General features: G+C 32.0%; 1 protein-coding gene across 5 annotated transcripts in view; it reads left to right on the forward strand.

Moving 5' to 3' along the window:
- Positions 1-18,282, forward strand: part of LOC143229007 (uncharacterized) — a 38,598-nt gene extending 20,316 nt beyond the window's left edge. For 4 of the 5 annotated variants that reach the window (XM_076460639.1, XM_076460622.1, XM_076460630.1 and 1 more), the window contains exons 4-7: positions 7,433-7,579; positions 10,876-10,984; positions 13,149-13,255; positions 15,637-18,282. In XM_076460639.1, coding sequence (XP_076316754.1) covers positions 7,433-7,579; positions 10,876-10,984; positions 13,149-13,255; positions 15,637-15,733 — 460 coding nt within the window. In that variant the 3' untranslated portion in view covers positions 15,734-18,282. The remainder of the gene's footprint in view (positions 1-7,432; positions 7,580-10,875; positions 10,985-13,148; positions 13,256-15,636) is intronic. The other variant, XM_076460658.1, reaches the window with a different exon arrangement.
- The last annotated feature ends 3,571 nt before the right edge of the window (positions 18,283-21,853 follow it).

Below are 21,853 nucleotides of genomic sequence, written 5' to 3' on the forward strand. Positions count from 1 at the left end.
CAATATTGAGGGTGATGTATTCACTTCCAGATAACAATATTGAGGGTGATGTATTCACTTCCAGATAACAATATTGAGGGTGATGTATTCACTTCCAGATAACAATATTGAGGGTGATGTATTCACTTCCAGATAACAATATTGAGGGTGATGTATTCACTTCCAGATAACAATATTGAGGGTGATGTATTCACTTCCAGATAACAATATTGAGGGTGATGTATTCCAGATAACACTTCCAGATAACAATATTGAGGGTGATGTATTCACTTCCAGATAACAATATTGAGGGTGATGTATTCACTTCCAGATAACAATATTGAGGGTGATGTATTCACTTCCAGATAACAATATTGAGGGTGATGTATTTGAGGGTGATGTCCAGATTCCAGATAACAATATTGAGGGTGATGTATTCACTTCCAGATAACAATATTGAGGGATGTATTCTACTTCCAGATAACAATATTGAGGGTGATGTATTCACTTCCAGATAACAATATTGAGGGTGATATTCCAGATAACAATATTGAGGGTGATGTATTCACTTCCAGATAACAATATTGAGGGTGATGTATTCACTTCCAGATAACAATATTGAGGGTGATGTATTCACTTCCAGATAACAATATTGAGGGTGATGTATTCACTTCCAGATAACAATAATGAGGGTGATGTATTCACTTCCAGATAACAATATTGAGGGTGATGTATTCCAGATAACTTCCAGATAACAATATTGAGGGTGATGTATTAACACTTCCAGATAACAATATTGAGGGTGATGTATTCACTTCCAGATAACAATATTGAGGGTGATGTATTCACTTCCAGATAACAATATTGAGGGTGATGTATTCACTTCCAGATAACAATATTGAGGGTGATGTATTCACTTCCAGATAACAATATTGAGGGTGATGTATTCACTTCCAGATAACAATATTGAGGGTGATGTATTCACTTCCAGATAACAATATTGAGGGTGATGTATTCACTTCCAGATAACAATATTGAGGGTGATGTATTCACTTCCAGATAACAATATTGAGGGTGATGTATTCACTTCCAGATAACAATATTGAGGGTGATGTATTCACTTCCAGATAACAATATTGAGGGTGATGTACTTCCAGATAACAATAATGAGGGTGATGTATTCACTTCCAGATAACAATAATGAGGGTGATGTATTCACTTCCAGATAACAATATTGAGGGTGATGTATTCACTTCCAGATAACAATATTGAGGGTGATGTATTCACTTCCAGATAACAATATTGAGGGTGATGTATTCACTTCCAGATAACAATATTGAGGGTGATGTATTCACTTCCAGATAACAATATTGAGGGTGATGTATTCACTTCCAGATAACAATATTGAGGGTGATGTATTCACTTCCAGATAACAATATTGAGGGTGATGTATTCACTTCCAGATAACAATAATGAGGGTGATGTATTCACTTCCAGATAACAATATTGAGGGTGATGTATTCACTTCCAGATAACAATAATGAGGGTGATGTATTTCCAGATAACAATAATGAGGGTGATGTATTTCCAGATAACAATATTGAGGGTGATGTATTCACTTCCAGATAACAATAATGAGGGTGATGTATTCACTTCCAGATAACAATAATGAGGGTGATGTATTCACTTCCAGATAACAATATTGAGGGTGATGTATTCACTTCCAGATAACAATAATGAGGGTGATGTATTCACTTCCAGATAACAATAATGAGGGTGATGTATTCACTTCCAGATAACAATATTGAGGGTGATGTATTCACTTCCAGATAACAATAATGAGGGTGATGTATTCACTTCCAGATAACAATATTGAGGGTGATGTATTCACTTCCAGATAACAATATTGAGGGTGATGTATTCACTTCCAGATAACAATAATGAGGGTGATGTATTCACTTCCAGATAACAATATTGAGGGTGATGTATTCACTTCCAGATAACAATATTGAGGGTGATGTATTCACTTCCAGATAACAATAATGAGGGTGATGTATTCACTTCCAGATAACAATAATGAGGGTGATGTATTCACTTCCAGATAACAATATTGAGGGTGATGTATTCACTTCCAGATAACAATAATGAGGGTGATGTATTCACTTCCAGATAACAATATTGAGGGTGATGTATTCACTTCCAGATAACAATATTGAGGGTGATGTATTCACTTCCAGATAACAATAATGAGGGTGATGTATTCAGATAACAATTCCAGATAATGTATACTTCCAGATAACAATATTGAGGGTGATGTATTCACTTCCAGATAACAATATTGAGGGTGATGTATTCACTTCCAGATAACAATAATGAGGGTGATGTATTCACTTCCAGATAACAATATTGAGGGTGATGTATTCACTTCCAGATAACAATATTGAGGGTGATGTATTCACTTCCAGATAACAATATTGAGGGTGATGTATTCACTTCCAGATAACAATATTGAGGGTGATGTATTCACTTCCAGATAACAATATTGAGGGTGATGTATTCACTTCCAGATAACAATATTGAGGGTGATGTATTCACTTCCAGATAACAATATTGAGGGTGATGTATTCACTTCCAGATAACAATATTGAGGGTGATGTATTCACTTCCAGATAACAATATTGAGGGTGATGTATTCACTTCCAGATAACAATATTGAGGGTGATGTATTCACTTCCAGATAACAATATTGAGGGTGATGTATTCACTTCCAGATAACAATATTGAGGGTGATGTATTCACTTCCAGATAACAATATTGAGGGTGATGTATTCACTTCCAGATAACAATATTGAGGGTGATGTATTCACTTCCAGATAACAATATTGAGGGTGATGTATTCACTTCCAGATAACAATATTGAGGGTGATGTATTCACTTCCAGATAACAATATTGAGGGTGATGTATTCACTTCCAGATAACAATATTGAGGGTGATGTATTCACTTCCAGATAACAATATTGAGGGTGATGTATTCACTTCCAGATAACAATATTGAGGGTGATGTATTCACTTCCAGATAACAATATTGAGGGTGATGTATTCACTTCCAGATAACAATATTGAGGGTGATGTATTCACTTCCAGATAACAATATTGAGGGTGATGTATTCACTTCCAGATAACAATATTGAGGGTGATGTATTCACTTCCAGATAACAATATTGAGGGTGATGTATTCACTTCCAGATAACAATATTGAGGGTGATGTATTCACTTCCAGATAACAATATTGAGGGTGATGTATTCACTTCCAGATAACAATATTGAGGGTGATGTATTCACTTCCAGATAACAATATTGAGGGTGATGTATTCACTTCCAGATAACAATATTGAGGGTGATGTATTCACTTCCAGATAACAATATTGAGGGTGATGTATTCACTTCCAGATAACAATATTGAGGGTGATGTATTCACTTCCAGATAACAATATTGAGGGTGATGTATTCACTTCCAGATAACAATATTGAGGGTGATGTATTCACTTCCAGATAACAATATTGAGGGTGATGTATTCACTTCCAGATAACAATATTGAGGGTGATGTATTCACTTCCAGATAATCCAGATAACAATATTGAGGGTGATGTATTCACTTCCAGATAACAATATTGAGGGTGATGTATTCACTTCCAGATAACAATATTGAGGGTGATGTATTCACTTCCAGATAACAATATTGAGGGTGATGTATTCACTTCCAGATAACAATATTGAGGGTGATGTATTCACTTCCAGATAACAATATTGAGGGTGATGTATTCACTTCCAGATAACAATATTGAGGGTGATGTATTCACTTCCAGATAACAATATTGAGGGTGATGTATTCACTTCCAGATAACAATATTGAGGGTGATGTATTCACTTCCAGATAACAATATGAGGGTGATGTATTCACTCCAGATAACAATAATGAGGGTGAATCATTCCAGATAACAATATTGGGTGATGTATTCACTTCCAGATAACAATATTGAGGGTGATGTATTCACTTCCAGATAACAATATTGAGGGTGATGTATTCACTTCCAGATAACAATATTGAGGGTGATGTATTCACTTCCAGATAACAATATTGAGGGTGATGTATTCACTTCCAGATAACAATATTGAGGGTGATGTATTCACTTCCAGATAACAATATTGAGGGTGATGTATTCACTTCCAGATAACAATATTGAGGGTGATGTATTCACTTCCAGATAACAATATTGAGGGTGATGTATTCACTTCCAGATAACAATATTGAGGGTGATGTATTCACTTCCAGATAACAATATTGAGGGTGATGTATTCACTTCCAGATAACAATATTGAGGGTGATGTATTCACTTCCAGATAACAATATTGAGGGTGATGTATTCACTTCCAGATAACAATATTGAGGGTGATGTATTCACTTCCAGATAACAATATTGAGGGTGATGTATTCACTTCCAGATAACAATATTGAGGGTGATGTATTCACTTCCAGATAACAATATTGAGGGTGATGTATTCACTTCCAGATAACAATATTGAGGGTGATGTATTATTCACAATATTGAGGGTGATGTATTCACTCCAGATAACAATATTGAGGGTGATGTATTCACTTCCAGATAACAATATTGAGGGTGATGTATTCACTTCCAGATAACAATATTGAGGGTGATGTATTCACTTCCAGATAACAATATAACAATGAGGGTGATGTATTCACTTCCAGATAACAATATTGAGGGTGATGTATTCACTTCCAGATAACAATATTGAGGGTGATGTATTCACTTCCAGATAACAATATTGAGGGTGATGTATTCACTTCCAGATAACAATATTGAGGGTGATGTATTCACTTCCAGATAACAATATTGAGGGTGATGTATTCACTTCCAGATAACAATATTGAGGGTGATGTATTCACTTCCAGATAACAATATTGAGGGTGATGTATTCACTTCCAGATAACAATATTGAGGGTGATGTATTCACTTCCAGATAACAATATTGAGGGTGATGTATTCACTTCCAGATAACAATATTGAGGGTGATGTATTCACTTCAGATAACAGATAACAGATAACAATATTGAGGGTGATGTATTCACTTCCAGATAACAATATTGAGGGTGATGTATTCACTTCCAGATAACAATAATGAGGGTGATGTATTCACTTCCAGATAACAACTTCCAGATTGAGGGTGATGTATTCACTTCCAGATAACAATATTGAGGGTGATGAGGGTGATGTATTCACTTCCAGATAACAATATTGAGGGTGATGTATTCACTTCCAGATAACAATATTGAGGGTGATGTATTCACTTCCAGATAACAATATTGAGGGTAACAGATAACAATATTGAGGGTGATGTATTCACTTCCAGATAACAATATTGAGGGTGATGTATTCACTTCCAGATAACAATATTGAGGGTGATGTATTCACTTCCAGATAACAATATTGAGGGTGATGTATTCAGATAACAATATTGAGGGTGATGTATTCACTTCCAGATAACAATATTGAGGGTGATGTATTCACTTCCAGATAACAATATTGAGGGTGATGTATTCACTTCCAGATAACAATATTGAGGGTGATGTATTCACTTCCAGATAACAATATTGAGGGTGATGTATTCACTTCCAGATAACAATATTGAGGGTGATGTATTCACTTCCAGATAACAATATTGAGGGTGATGTATTCACTTTTCCAGACAATATTGAGGGTGATGTATTCATTGAGGGTGATGTATTCACTTCCAGATAACAATATTGAGGGTGATGTATTCACTTCCAGATAACAATATTGAGGGTGATGTATTCACAATATTCCAGATAACAATATTGAGGGTGATGTATTCACTTCCAGATAACAATATTGAGGGTGATGTATTCACTTCCAGATAACAATATTGAGGGTGATGTATTCACTTCCAGATAACAATAACAATATTGAGGGTGATGTATTCACTTCCAGATCAATAATGAGGGTGATGTATTCACTCCAGATAACAATATTGAGGGTGATGTATTCACTTCCAGATAACAATATTGAGGGTGATGTATTCACTTCCAGATAACAATATTGAGGGTGATGTATTCACTTCCAGATAACAATATTGAGGGTGATGTATTCACTTCCAGATAACAATATTGAGGGTGATGTATTCACTTCCAGATAACAATATTGAGGGTGATGTATTCACTTCCAGATAACAATATTGAGGGTGATGTATTCACCTCCAGATAACAATATTGAGGGTGATGTATTCACTTCCAGATAACAATATTGAGGGTGATGTATTCACTTCCAGATAACAATATTGAGGGTGATGTATTCACTTCCAGATAACAATAATGAGGGTGATGTATTCACTTCCAGATAACAATATTGAGGGTGATGTATTCACTTCCAGATAACAATATTGAGGGTGATGTATTCACTTCCAGATAACAATATTGAGGGTGATGTATTCACTTCCAGATAACAATATTGAGGGTGATGTATTCACTTCCAGATAACAATATTGAGGGTGATGTATTCACTTCCAGATAACAATATTGAGGGTGATGTATTCACTTCCAGATAACAATATTGAGGGCAATGTATTCTCTTCCAGATAACAATAATGAGGGTGATGTATTCACCTCCAGATAACAATATTGAGGGTGATGTATTCACTTCCAGATAACAATATTGAGGGTGATGTATTCACTTCCAGATAACAATATTGAGGGCAATGTATTCTCTTCCAGATAACAATAATGAGGGTGATGTATTCACCTCCAGATAACAATATTGAGGGTGATGTATTCACTTCCAGATAACAATATTGAGGGTGATGTATTCACTTCCAGATAACAATATTGAGGGTGATGTATTTACTTCCAGATAACAATATTGAGGGTGATGTATTCACTTCCAGATAACAATATTGAGGGTGATGTATTCTCTTCCAAATCAATAAATATTTTTGACAGTACTCATCCTTGAGTTATTAAGTCTTAATAGACTAATTCATTTATATTCAGAAAGAAATAAAGTGAGATTATATTCACCAAATATATGTTTGTTTCTTTAATTCTTAATAATTTATTTATATGCCTGCACCATCAACTTTTTGGTTTTCTAGTCACAAGTAGCATGTTAAATGTTTAGGAATTTTATGATTTAACAAACTTTTTAAAAAAAACTTTTCTAAAGTAAATTCAGACAATTATGTTGGACTAGTTAAGTTTGAAGAAATGTTTTTAAACATATGTAATTAATCTATTAATGCGTGTGTTTGTGGTACACAAATTACCCATGGGGTAACAGTGATTGAGCTATGTATTGAACTTGCTATGTTATTCACGTTTAAACAGCTGAAGAAAATGAAACTTATCTATGTTGTAGGAAAGCCTGCATCATGGCTGACTCCCAGCTCCATTTTCTAAAAGATTTGGTTGTTTCTATTCCTGATGTTCAAATGGAAGAAGAAATGACAACAGCTGGTGGTATTGAACCTCAGCAAACAGTTCCTTGTGCAGTTGGTCATTCAAGGTACTTAAAATAAAAAGTATTCTACATTTTACCATGTTCCTTTATATTAAGTTGTTTCTGATTTTATGAACTTTGGCATGCATTTTTTATATTTCACAGATGTGTTTGATCTCGTACTGACTGCTTAAAATTACTAGTTTTACTAATCTACTGTCGCAGTGCAGGATAATTTTTATATATTTTTTAAAACGTTTAGAGACATTTATTTCTGACACAGAATTATTGGATAAATAAGTTGCAGTGAATATAACTTTTGTTTTCAAACAAGCACAGTGATATCTTTTAAACTAAAAACTTGTTGGACTATCTTTAATTGCTCTAAAAGGTGTGTTTAAATATTTCGTGTGTAGTCAGACCTCGGTCTAACTTTGGAAAGGCACTATCTAATGGTTTCCAGTTGTTGTTTTTTCCACTAGTAAATTTCAGACTACCACTAGTAACATGATTATTATTTGAAATTAACTATTACTGTGTCTTAATTATTTTGTATAACAAATGTTAGTAATCACATATAAATATTCTGTTTCACAATTTTGTTTCTGATCATTTTGAACACCAAATGCATTTTAATTACATGTAACAGTTTTTATATTAACTGTTTCACAGAAGTTTAAAAATGCTAGATTTGGGCAGAAACTGGTGTATTCAGTAGTGTGTCACTGTTGAGGTCAAGATAAAAAATATAGTTTGTTTGTCTGTGTGTGACCAATCTGAAAAGTAAGAAACTGGTTTGAACAGAAGTTTTTGTTATTGATTGATTTTCTAATCTTGTCTCGACTTCTTGCTAATCAGTATTATGGAAATGTTTGCTGTCTAATGGATAACAAAACTAAATTCACACTAAAAAGTTAGAATGATTACAGAAAGTATTGAGTGTGAACTTTACTTTGAAAATTCGATTTTCTTTTTTGTGCAAAGACAAACATTATGTAAGAAGAAAACATTGGAACTTTTGGATAAGGTTTGTGTAACATGATAATGAATGAAGGTTTACATAAACTCCAACTAACTAGTTTGCCATTAAATGTGGTAACAAGGTTACATAATATACTTGAAGAATGATGATGTAATTTCTTTTCTGAAAAATGGAAATACCTTCTGTTGGGGGGTGTAAATAATAGTGTTTGTCAAGGGTTTATTGTGGCTATGCAGCAGTGTTGTATTTATTTGTTATAGGTACTATTTAGTGTTCAAAAATTTTGAATATTGGTTTCAGCATATGTGTATATATACTCCAAGAGAATGGAATATTTGGTCATTTAGTGGTTAAAAAAACCTTTACATCAGTCTCCAGATATTGAGACTGAAATATTTGCTGAAATATACAAAAACTGGACTGTTGATGTTTGGAAAAGGGTATTATGAATGGATGAGTTCAAGTTTAAAATATTTGGTTCAAAGTGTAGATTGTATATACAGCAAAAGAAAGGTGAAAGATACATACCTCAACATATAGCACTTGCCATGAAGCATGGGGGAGGCAGTATGATGGTTTGGGAGTGTTTTTCTCCTGAGGTGACAGGATATATTTGCAGAATAGATGGAATAATGGACCAGCACAAGTACCATCAGACATTGATCCATCATGGTATACCCAGAGCTTTGCTTATTATTGGTAAAGAATTATACTACCAAAAAAATAATAACTTCAAACACTTATTCAACCTATGCAGAAATTACTGAAAGAAAGAGGTGTTGGGTTATTTCAAATGATGAATGATCCCACAGAGCCCCATTTTCAACCCAGTTGAGACTTGATAGATCAAAAACTTGACAAATACAAGTTACTCACAAAGAAACTTTATGGGAGAGTATTAGATACATTTGGGGTAAAGCCATAAAGGAAGCCTTGATCAAATATTTTGCAAGAACGCCTGAAAGGGGGGGGGGGCACAAAATATTAACTTTTTTTTTACTTCCACTGAATTTATGTTAAACTAAATAGGAAGTACTGTATATTATATTTATATGTAAATAAAGATGCAGAACAAACAGATTGTTTGAAGATTTGTGATGACGAGAAACCCACTTGAAGTAAAAATATATTTTCTTTATTAACCTGAAGATGACCTAGGAAGGTTGAAACATTGTTATCTGCTTTATTAGTAAAAGTGTTAATACCCATACCAGCTGTATGGAGATATAGACTGTTTGAAGAACTACTTTTATTGTTATAATATGTTCACAAGTTATTTCAATACTGAACAGCTTTTTGTCCCAACAAATGTGAAAAATGTTCAGAGTATTTCGTGTCATGTTGTTTGTAATTTTACACAATGAATAGAAATAACTATTCCTAAAATCAGCAAAAAAAGTGTTTTTTTATGTTTATGTTGTTTGATATAACTAGTCTTAAAACAAAATCACTGGAAATCATCTAGCAGCCCTGTAAACCATGTTTTTGATAATTGTGTGATGTGTATTATGTTAAATGATCTACACTTACCATTAGATTACACAAATGTTTAATCTTCAGACACTTTTCCCTGTGAAACAGTGTATTATTGGGTAAATACTGTTGAAAGTTGCATGCTTTCAAAATTTCTGGGACTGTTATTCACCATGTGGTTTAAACAAATTGAATAATAATGCACTAAAATTTACAAGTGTTTCATTGTATTCAGCTTTTCTTCTTTCCTTTTATCGAGTCTTGATTCTGTTCATGTTTTCTCGGAGGAAATTAATTATTCAAGTACGGATAGGGTTGGGTATAGACAAACAGACATTTTTATTTGTAAACGTTACAGTTTAAATACAGATAGCAGCAGAAGCTAATATGCCTAACATTTGCACTAATGGCAGCCAGTTTAAAAGGAAAGTAGAGAAAAACATCTGAACTTTATAAAATTGTTATCTCATTATCATGACAATGGCAAGTGAAACACTGAAATTTATTTATCATGGGTGTATTAAATATTAACACTAAGAATCTGCAAATTTTCCTTTCAGAAGCTAATATGCCTAACATTTGCACTAATGGCAGCCAGTTTAAAAGGAAAGTAGAGAAAAACATCTGAACTTTATAAAATTGTTATCTCATTATCATGACAATGGCAAGTGAAACACTGAAATTTATTTATCATGGGTGTATTAAATATTAACACTAAGAATCTGCAAATTTTCCTTTCAAAAATATATTTAGGATTTTTTTTCTTGTGCCTTCTAATTTTTAATAGCAAAAATGCAACACTGACCTGCAATTTATTGATTCATTAGCTTTGTTTTTTGAGCCCTAGTTGTGTCTTTTGAAACATTTTAGTGTAGGATAAAAATGTTTATCTGGTTCTACTTTTTAGAGGTAGACAAAGGCACAGAACAGGTGGAGATGGCAGTGCAGGACCAAGTCAGTCAACAGCAGAAGATTCTGAAACAGCAAGTGATGAAGAGGTTATGAGCAGTGACGAAGTAAGACTGTTTTTCTACTTAACAACAAATGTGACATCACAATAACAACACTTTCAGCAATATCAATTGCATCATTCCTTTATAGCCTCGGTCTTCATTTCTGTTAACTCTAAAATATTCAGGTGCATTGTTTAAGTGCGCATGTTGTATGGTGTGTTTTATAACAGTGCAGAACAAACTACTGAATAAAACTGTTTCAGTGTTGAAATGAACTTTCTGTAGATTATGTAGCTTCTGTAAGTAAAATATGTTCATATATGGTATTGACATGAACTTACATCTTTAAACTTCTACAAAAAAGATGTTATTTTATTGTTTGTCTAAAAAACAATCAAAAATATTTATCTATCTAAAAGTAGGTAAATACAATACCGTATAAAGTCATTTAAAATAAAATTTCAATTACAAAAACAGAACAACAGCAAATTTATATAGGTTTTGATGAATTCACTTTTCCAAGGTTGGACTGAAAAGAGCACATGAAAGTGTGAAACATGTATCCATGTAAAGTTGTTGTTGTTGTTCCATTATTATGGATTTTAACTTTAAGCATGAACACATGAGCATAGCTTTTTAATAAGTAATGAGAAGACTTCATTTAATATGTGTAATAAGCTCATTAATATATATTTATGTATTTTTACATATTAGTTTGGTTATTTTCTTTGCCATTCAAGCAGTTATTTAGTCTTAGACAAGTAAGGCCTAAAAAACAGCAGTTTTGTAGACAAAGCGACTGCAAAAGTATGTAAGCCTATCTCATCTTGATATGCAAAAAATATTTCCTATCATACTGAAACAGAATAACTCTAAAGAATAATATAATTTTAAACCGATCTTTAAAACAAAACTTAGGACTCTAATTGTGGCTGAAGTTGTTCAGAAATATATTTTATTTGGTAACTTGTCATAACACTAAACGTTTATTGTATTGTTTTGACTTTTTATTTGTATGTTGAACTGAAATCAGTATTTGTGTATACATTTGCAAAAAATAGAAAAAAGTTTTCATTACATGTCTAGATTACTAGTTTATGACTTTTCAAATCTGAGAATCGATAGTCACGTTACTCCATGACAGCTAAAGTTGAGAAACATAAATTTGTTAAAACTGGTAAAACTAGATTCAGCTGCTTCAGCCTGTGGTACCACCAGTTAAATAAATGAAAACCAGTAAAAAAAACTGTCTGATATCAAGCAAGAATTTCTCTCTGTGCAACAACACACGAGCAACTAGAACAACGTGAAGAAAGATGCAAACAAGTATTCATCTGGTGCACAATAAAGCATAATTAGTTGATATGTATTACAAAACAAGTCTGACTAATATTGAATTTGAGTCAACTTCTGACTTCATTCTGGCTGTGGACAATTTTAAAACTAATAATGATCTGTAGGTTGTTCATATGTAGTAGGATAATTCTATAGCAAGACTTTGTCCCTTTGACTATAAAAATAATGAAGGATTTCATCCTTCCTGTAGAATCTAAGGATCTTTTTCCCTCAGTGTACTGAGAAGACTTGTACTCTCCTGTATTTGGTTTGCATAACAACATTGTCTTTATCTTGAACCAACAGCATGTTTTCAGGGAAACAGGTTGGTTTGGAGAAACATTCTATATAGACCAAAAAACAACCACTGAAGATGTCCGTGGCTGCAAAGTTGCTCACTGTCTTTCATAACTGACAGTTGATTAAAAAACAGCATGAAAACTTAGATCATTACTTATCTAATGAAAATAAGGCTCTTGAAACTAATGGGGGGTGTAAAAGAAATATAAGGAAAAGAGTATTATGGAACAGGATAGTAAAGTCTTCATCCATCATACTTACATATGTTATTAATTCCTACTGAGTGCCAAAGAACTGTTAATTGTTTTAACTTTTAACATGTATCTGTACACATTTACACTATCATGTAGAGAACGTTCTTATCAATATATTTTATGTTTTGAGGATCTTTATTTAAGTATACAAAAATGTGTTTGACACATTAAGTGTATGTAGCACATAGGTAATATTTTTTACTGAAATAGAAATATGACCTACATCCATTTGTGTAATTCATATAAAATTGCTTTTAGTTGTAAAAGGTATGACTCTCCATGAGCATTTTGAAAATTCTAAATAAAATTCACTTTGTTAATTTATACTCTTCTGTAAGGATTCTGGAGAAGCAAGTGATGAATATACTTTTAATAACCAGAGGATGATGCCTCATCATTGGAAACTTGCAAGTAATCCACCAGAATATTACATGGTTAATAACTTGTAAGTCACTGTTTATCTTTCTCAGCTTATTATAAAATTTGTAATACAAAATTAAGTCCTTGTTTTTGTTATTAAAGTTCTGTTTATTAATTATGGTAAATAAACCCAGTTTTCATTGCTCAAAAACAGCTACATTGATTTAAACCTTCTTTAAAGAACAGGTTTTTCACATTGTTATAATGTGTGGTATGTTGCATTGTTATACTACATTAAGCAATGTGTATACTTTTTAAAAAATTTTCTAATCACTATGCAGTATAGGAATTTGTAAATTAGAAGCTTTGGTATCAAAAATTATTGTCTAGTAACACAAAAGTTTATGTGTGAGAATACATACAGTTCTGATTAAAATATATGATGTTAATTTTTAGATAGTATGCAGCTTTAGGTATTCATATACAAGTAATTATGTAATAGTACCTTTGTAATATCTTGTTCCTGCTACCACAGAAAAGTAGACTGTATCACCTATTTGTTGTAAACAGTAACTCATGTTTATGACAAATTAAACCTTAACGTCTATCCAAAAGAAAAAAAAGTGGATTCAAAACTATCTTTGTGATAAGATTTTTATTAGGTGGCATCATTTGAAAGAGTTGCATTTGTTAGGTTGCAACTGGTAAAATGTTGTATATATAGATTCTAAACTGATAAAATGTTGTATATACAGATTCTAAACTGGTAAAATGTTGTATATACAGATTCTAAACTGATAAAATGTTGTATATACAGATTCTAAACTGATAAAATGTTGTATATACAGATTCTAAACTGATAAAATGTTGTATATACAGATTCTAAACTGGTAAAATGTTGTATATACAGATTCTAAACTGGTAAAATGTTGTATATACAGATTCTAAACTGGTAAAATGTTGTATATACAGATTCTAAACTGGTAAAATGTTGTATATACAGATTCTAAACTGATAAAATGTTGTATATATAGATTCTAAACTGGTAAAATGTTGTATATATAGATTCTAAACTGGTAAAATGTTGTATATACAGATTCTAAACTGATAAAATGTTGTATATACAGATTCTAAACTGATAAAATGTTGTATATATAGATTCTAAACTGGTAAAATGTTGTATATACAGATTCTAAACTGATAAAATGTTGTATATATAGATTCTAAACTGATAAAATGTTGTATATATAGATTCTAAACTGGTAAAATGTTGTATATATAGATTCTAAACTGGTAAAATGTTGTATATACAGATTCTAAACTGGTAAAAAGTTGTATATACAGATTCTAAACTGGTAAAATGTTGTATATACAGATTCTAAACTGGTAAAATGTTGTATATACAGATTCTAAACTGGTAAAATGTTGTATATACAGATTCTAAACTGGTAAAATGTTGTATATACAGATTCTAAACTGGTAAAATGTTGTATATACAGATTCTAAACTGGTAAAATGTTGTATATACAGATTCTAAACTGGTAAAATGTTGTATATACAGATTCTAAACTGATAAAATGTTGTATATATAGATTCTAAACTGGTAAAATGTTGTATATATAGATTCTAAACTGGTAAAATGTTGTATATACAGATTCTAAACTGATAAAATGTTGTATATACAGATTCTAAACTGGTAAAATGTTGTATATATAGATTCTAAACTGGTAAAATGTTGTATATACAGATTCTAAACTGGTAAAATGTTGTATATACAGATTCTAAACTGGTAAAATGTTGTATATACAGATTCTAAACTGGTAAAATGTTGTATATATAGATTCTAAACTGGTAAAATGTTGTATATACAGATTCTAAACTGATAAAATGTTGTATATACAGATTCTAAACTGGTAAAATGTTGTATATACAGATTCTAAACTGCTTAAAATCAAGGGTTCCAAAACTGGGGCTGTGATATGGTTTCAGGGCAGCCAGCACATAAAAAATATTCTCTCTCAAATGATTCTTACATCTGGAAAATCTAAGCAAAAAACGTTGTATACACAAAAAACTTCAAATTCCTTTTATAGACATTTATAAAAATTATATTTTTTTTATCTGCAGCTTCAGTTATATAATAATGATCTGAGGTAATCATTCTTCATAGCTTAGATATTTTAAGATAGAATTAAGAGTATCTTGATATCTTCTGTAATTGTAGTATTATAAAATGTTTTGTTAGTGTGTATTTGTTGAGAGAATAACTATCGTAATGTACGTATTTGTTCAATATAACTTTTGAGGACAGGAAGAAATTTTTATTTCTCTCCTTTTAAAGAAATGCTATAAAACATTATTCCACTTAGAAGTGATACAGAATTTCTTATGATAAAGGTCTCTATTGAAATATTATTATTGAATAAACTGAGTTATACTTTTGTCAAACACTTTAACTTTTATCAGACATTCTGCTGTTGCTCCCCTACCACCAAACATTCCTGTTGTAGAACCTATGTGTAACGCTAATACAAGCACGGAAGAAGACAACTACGACTCTTGAAAAAAGAAAAGAAGTTATGTAAACAGTTGTAAATATGTTAGAACTGAACGTAAAGCATGTGTTGGAGAAGAGGTGACTTGATTTTATTGGAAGTAGAAACAAAACTACTATCTGAACTATCCCCACATAAGAGATGTTTGAATAGGTCATTTGCTCACTGTTGTAAAAACTAGTTTTAGAAGTTTTATAAAAATTAATAATCAAATGTTCAGATTATTTTAACTTTTACAATGTTTCATTGTATGAATTGAAGACAGACATACTGCTATCTTTTTATTTTTATGAAGAATAAATATTACACCTTGGCATTTTAATTACATAACTTTTTCCTTTTTTCCTGTCGTCTTTAAACCAATAACTGCTGAGTTTCCAAATGGTCTACCTCCGGCTGTTGAATGAGAGTGTATTGTATGCAACATATGGCTTGCAAAAATTCTGTGCAAGTTTACCGTAGTCAAAGGGTTAATAGAGTGAAGTAACATAAGTTGACTTCCAGATTTTTTACATTTGAATTTTTTTTTTATTGTGACTCACAAATTTGTCTTCACATGTGTATATTGTAAAATTCAGTATTTTTATCATTTTGCCAACTGATATCTTCAAAGTAATATAACTAATTTTTAATAATTTGGCATTTTGTATGTGTTTAAATATTACCACTGGTTAAATTTGTATTTTTTGTACATTTGTAACCTTGTGAATACATTAATGGCAAAGAATCCATTGTTACTTAAGATTCTGTTAATATTCTCAATGTCATATGCATCAGTGTGTAAAGGTTTTTACTTTTGGGATATAAGCATTTTTCAGTGAAACCACTTATTGCATTGGACATAAGTTTAATGCTAGTTTCCATGCATACAAATTACTGATTGGTGTATTTATTTCAAAATAATAATTGTATTAAGTTATAAATTGTTAGTTCAAATAAAATTAGGAGTGTGTTCAAACTGTATTTAATATGCAAATTAGTAGAGTGAGTAAGTGCTTTAGACTAAGATATCTGACGTAGCTAGCTCTTCCCATATCATTAAATAAGTGTTTTATACTTGAAAAAATGAAGTAAAACACATACAGTGCATACATGCAATTATCCAGTTTCTCAACTTAGCAGTTATCTGTAAATAATGGAATGATCTGTCTTCTTTGTCCTGTTTAGTGGGATAGTATAAAAGAAAAACAAAAGAATTTTATAATGCATGTCAGTTAATTTATTGTTTTACATATTATCAGAGAATGAAAAAAAAAACTATGTTTGTATCTCATGAAATTATAAACCTGATGTTTTCTCTTGCAGATTATGAATAAAGATAACGTATTTTTAGTGATGACTACACACTTGTGAGGTTGATCTAATGTGTAGATGATAAATCCAGGATAAGAGTGTCAAAGGTCAGCTCTCTGCTCATGTTGAGCCAAACAAGCATCATCTTGTTCACTTGCATCATGCAAGTTTTATTCACGTACTGTACATCGACAGCAAATCAAAACTTACAAAAAACATTTGTATTTAAAACTTGGACGTTTCCAGCTGCAATGTTTCATGTTACTTTCTCGTGTATATTGCAAATTTCAACGAAAACAAAGTTAAACCATGTACTTTTCATTACATGTTTTCCAAATGGTAATCACATCAGTATCATGTCACTTAAGTAGATTGAATTTCATTTTGGTTTCTGCAGAGAACCCTGATTAATGTTACAAAATAATATAGATCACAGTTGCTGGATATCGAGAGTGAACGTCCACTCTTATCTAATTTATTTAAAATAAAATCTTCAAAGAACTCAGTCTGTAATACAATACTAAATTAGGGTGTAACTCTTTCTTTGCCAAATACTTATCTTTGATTAAACTAAATAGGATGTTAACTGTCAAGCAAAGCTCACCCACAAAGGATTAAGAGTGTATTTATTTAAGTAGCTAAAAGAAAATCAATAAACATTTGTAAAGCAACCATGTAATTAGCTTATGTAATTATTTTCAAGTTAGAATAAAAGAATGTAGTTCATAATAAAAAAGATATTCATGAAACAAAGAGGCTAGTATTTTTAAAATAAGATTGATGCACCAGAGTGTTAGGGTTAAAGTAAAAAGTAAAGATAATGGTTACCAACAAAGAGTTACCTGATTTATTCAAATTATCTTTTGTGTTCACAGATGTAATAGCACTAAAATACAATCATATTCCAGAACAAAATTACTGACAGTTGTACCATTATACCTTCGTAAAAGATTTTATGTTAGGCCTAATTTCAACACATTACATACATTGTAAAATACTGTATACCATGAGCAAATATTTTTCTTTCAGTAACAGTTTGTTGTTTGTTTTTGAGAAATATTTCTGTATACATTTGTGATCAGCGTACTTATTTTCCATGCTGTTTTATACTTAATAAGAGAAAGGTGATGCTTGTTAAACAGAATCATGTTTTATGCATTACATTTTTGTACTGTGTTTTGAATAGATTCTTGAAAACATGTTTGACTTGATATTCATCAAAACCACATCATTGAAATAAATATTTATGTAATTTTAACGTTAACCTTGTTGGTGTCTTCCTTCAGCACTTGAACAACATCAGTTAAGTGATACCAATATATCAAAAAGTGACATAAAAACTACACTTTACAAAACTAAAGTATGTAATGTGTTAAGAACTTTATGAATTATTTTCTTTGGCAGTGTAAATAAAACAAAGTGCAATTTTGATTAAAATATTCTCATTCAGTAGTGGTTCACTAAAAATATGTTTCATAAAACATGATTCAATATTTTACCTAAAGATAGTTATCTCATTGTTTTATTGAAATACAAAAGTTCGCTGTTAATGAATTGTTTTTCTAAGGACTGTTTTTAATTTAATATTGATAGGGTGTGGGACACCAGAAACCCAAGAAATAAATCACTTTGCTCGCAATGTTTTTGAACATCAAACTAAAATTTTGTGGGCGTTATCTGTGCGTTTTCTTATAACCAAGCCACAAATTGGCTATCTGCTGAATCCACCAAGGGGAATCGAACCCCTGATTTTAGCATTGTAAACCCGTAGACTTACTGCTGTACTAGCGGGGAATGTGGTGTTATCTAGTTTCACAGCATAATAGTTATGTGTAAACCAAAACAACCTACATCCTATGTATATGTTAGAGAGAGAAAAAACATAACATGAAGTTTTTATTTCTTAAAACAGTTTATGATTTCAGTAATATTTGAGCTAATTCTAAAATTAATTGGGCATATTTTATTCAAAAAGGTTTAATAGTCTTCATAATTCAGGCATCTGTGTTTAAGAACATTCAAATAAAAGAACTGTTTTTATACTACACCTGATGTCAATGTAAGAGAGGCGTTGAGACCAACCAACTAGCTATACAAAATATAATGAAATACACTGCACTACCAACCAGTATATGAGTGCCGCTACCATATACTACAGATTTTTTTTCTTCAACATGTGTACAAGTTTTCGAATTATACCTCAGTTATCATTAAATAAAAATATCAGAAAATTTTCAAAGTGTCGAACATAGTGCTTGATGTGTTATCCTATATCTACAAAACTTTGAATGACAGGTCACTGTTGTTGGGCCCAGCATAATCAGGTGGTTAAAGCACTCGACTCGTTATCCGAGAATTGCGAGTTCGAATTTCAGTCCCATCAAACATGGTCGTCCTTTCTGCCGTATGGGCAGTATAATGTGGCAGTCTATTGGTTTTACGTTGGTAAAAAAGTTGGCGGTGAGTGGTGATAACTGGCTGCCTTCCCTCTAGTCTTACACTGCTAAATTAGGGACGGCTAACGCAGATAACCCTCGTGTAGCTTTGCGCGAAAATTCAAAATCAAAGAAACTTGATTTTATAAAGCACAACTTCTATTGTACAATAAAGTAAAAGACAGACAAATTACTATAATACTTCAGGAAAATTGTATTTCTCAAATATTTAATATGAAACTGTAATTAAAAAAAAAAGCTTAATGAAACATAGCTACAGATTTGTTTGTTTGTTTGTAAGAAGTTAGACAAGTTTATCAATACAATCACGTTATCAACTGCATTCTCACTTCATGTAACGGTTGTAACCCGTTAAAACTTAAGAGTACATAATTAGGAAACTAATATCATTGGACGAGGCGGTGGATAGCGTACAGAACACATGGACTATTTCAGAACGAGTGCATAATTTTGAATGCATCCTTAGAGGAGTAACTTGTAATATCACGGATAGCTCAGTCAGTAAAGTATTAGGCTTTTAATCTAACGGTCCAGAGTTCAAATACCTTATTTTGTGTTTGACAAGAACCCCCCGACTTATACAGACTATTAAAAGAATGGCCTCCAGACGCTTGCAAAACAGGTCACATGACGATACACTTATAGGTCAACACCCACATCATTTGTCATCCGGGAATTTCACTACTACATCGATGTAGAAGACATAAAACAAGCATTAACACAACAAAATATATAATTGAATACAGTTGAACAAATAATCTCCAACTTTACAAAAAAAAACCATTAAAGTAGATGCAAAGAACACTCAGGACGTATCGCAACTCATTAATAATAGTTTTACTCTGTAGTATTAACAATACACAGTGGAACAAACCAAAGCGCTCTCAGTAGTGGTAATACAGTGTTACCAATGCCAAAGGTTTGGGCTAGCAGCAGCAGCATGCCAAGAAACTGTGCGTTGTGTGGGCAATGTAGAAAGTCATCACATATCACAATGCTGCAACTGTGGAGAACAACACACGGCAAACTATAAAGGTTGCGAAAAATATAAACCAATTAAAACACGTATATAGAAATTAAAAATCAAAACACGCAAGTCTACGCCACGTACAAATAAAGAACAAAAAAAAAAAAAAACACCTACTACTGGAAAATGAAAACATAGCATGCACCACAACCATAAATAACAAGTAAACTCGCATGCTGCATCAGTCAGGAAAAAACCACCAATAACTAGTAAAAATTTACCTAAAACTACCGAAGACTCACACAAGCCTGCACCAGCAAACATTCAAAATACATTAACTGATGCTATTACATCTGCTTTTTCTGAAATAATGGTCAAATACACAAAACCTAATAATGTAAACAATCTAATAGAAATAGTCATTAAAATATTCATGAAAAACATCCATAAGTACCTACCACAGATCGTAACATATATCATGAATTCAAAAAATCGTAAGTTTGTGTTTTTTGCGCAAAGCTACTCGAAGGCTACCTGCGTTAGCCGTCCCTAATTTAGCAGTGTAAAACTAGAAAGAAGGCAGCTAGTCATCACTACCCACCGCCAACTCTTGGGCTACTCTTTTACCAACGAATAGTGGGATTGATCGTCACTATATAACGTCCCCACGGTTGAAAAGGGGAGCATGTTTGGTGCAACGGGGATGTGAACCCGTGACCCTCAGATTACGAGTCGCACGCCTTAACCCACCTAGCCATCAATCGTAGGTAAATTCATACTATTACACGTCAATATCCAGGGTGCTTCTGCTTTCAAGAAACATGAGATTGAAGATATAACCAAGACCATGAAACCAGATGTCTTTGTAATTAGTGAAACAGGACTCTATAATCACCATAGATTTAAAGTAAAAAGATATTCTATGATCAGGCAAGATAGAAAGGATAAAAAAATTAATAAAGTTGTTTTATTATTGTATAAAACTGAACTTATAGTTCAGGAAGTAAGAATACCTTCCTCAAATGAATCAGTAACAGTAGATATAAGAAGTCAAAATAACACCGAAGTTACAGTGGCGGACATTTACTGCTAACAAAGTATTAGTTGTCAATCTATTAAACAGGATATATAATCATAACCCCAATATCGTAATTACAGGAAGTCTAAATAGTAAACATATCACCTTCAGCTGTAGATATACAAACTCTAATGGTAAAATCTGAATAAATTTCTAACCTAAACCAATATGATTCAACTAAATGATTCAGCACCGACACATATTTCTAATGCACACGGCACCAGTAAAATACTGGACTTATGCATGTGCTCGTATAATATGTGTCTCAAATTCGTAAACTTTTCAGTTGGTCACGATATGGATAATGACCACCTTCCAGTCTGGTATATCTTCA

Source organism: Tachypleus tridentatus, chromosome 1, assembly GCF_004210375.1.
Source record: "Tachypleus tridentatus isolate NWPU-2018 chromosome 1, ASM421037v1, whole genome shotgun sequence".
Classification (NCBI taxonomy): Eukaryota; Metazoa; Arthropoda; class Merostomata; order Xiphosura; family Limulidae; genus Tachypleus; species Tachypleus tridentatus.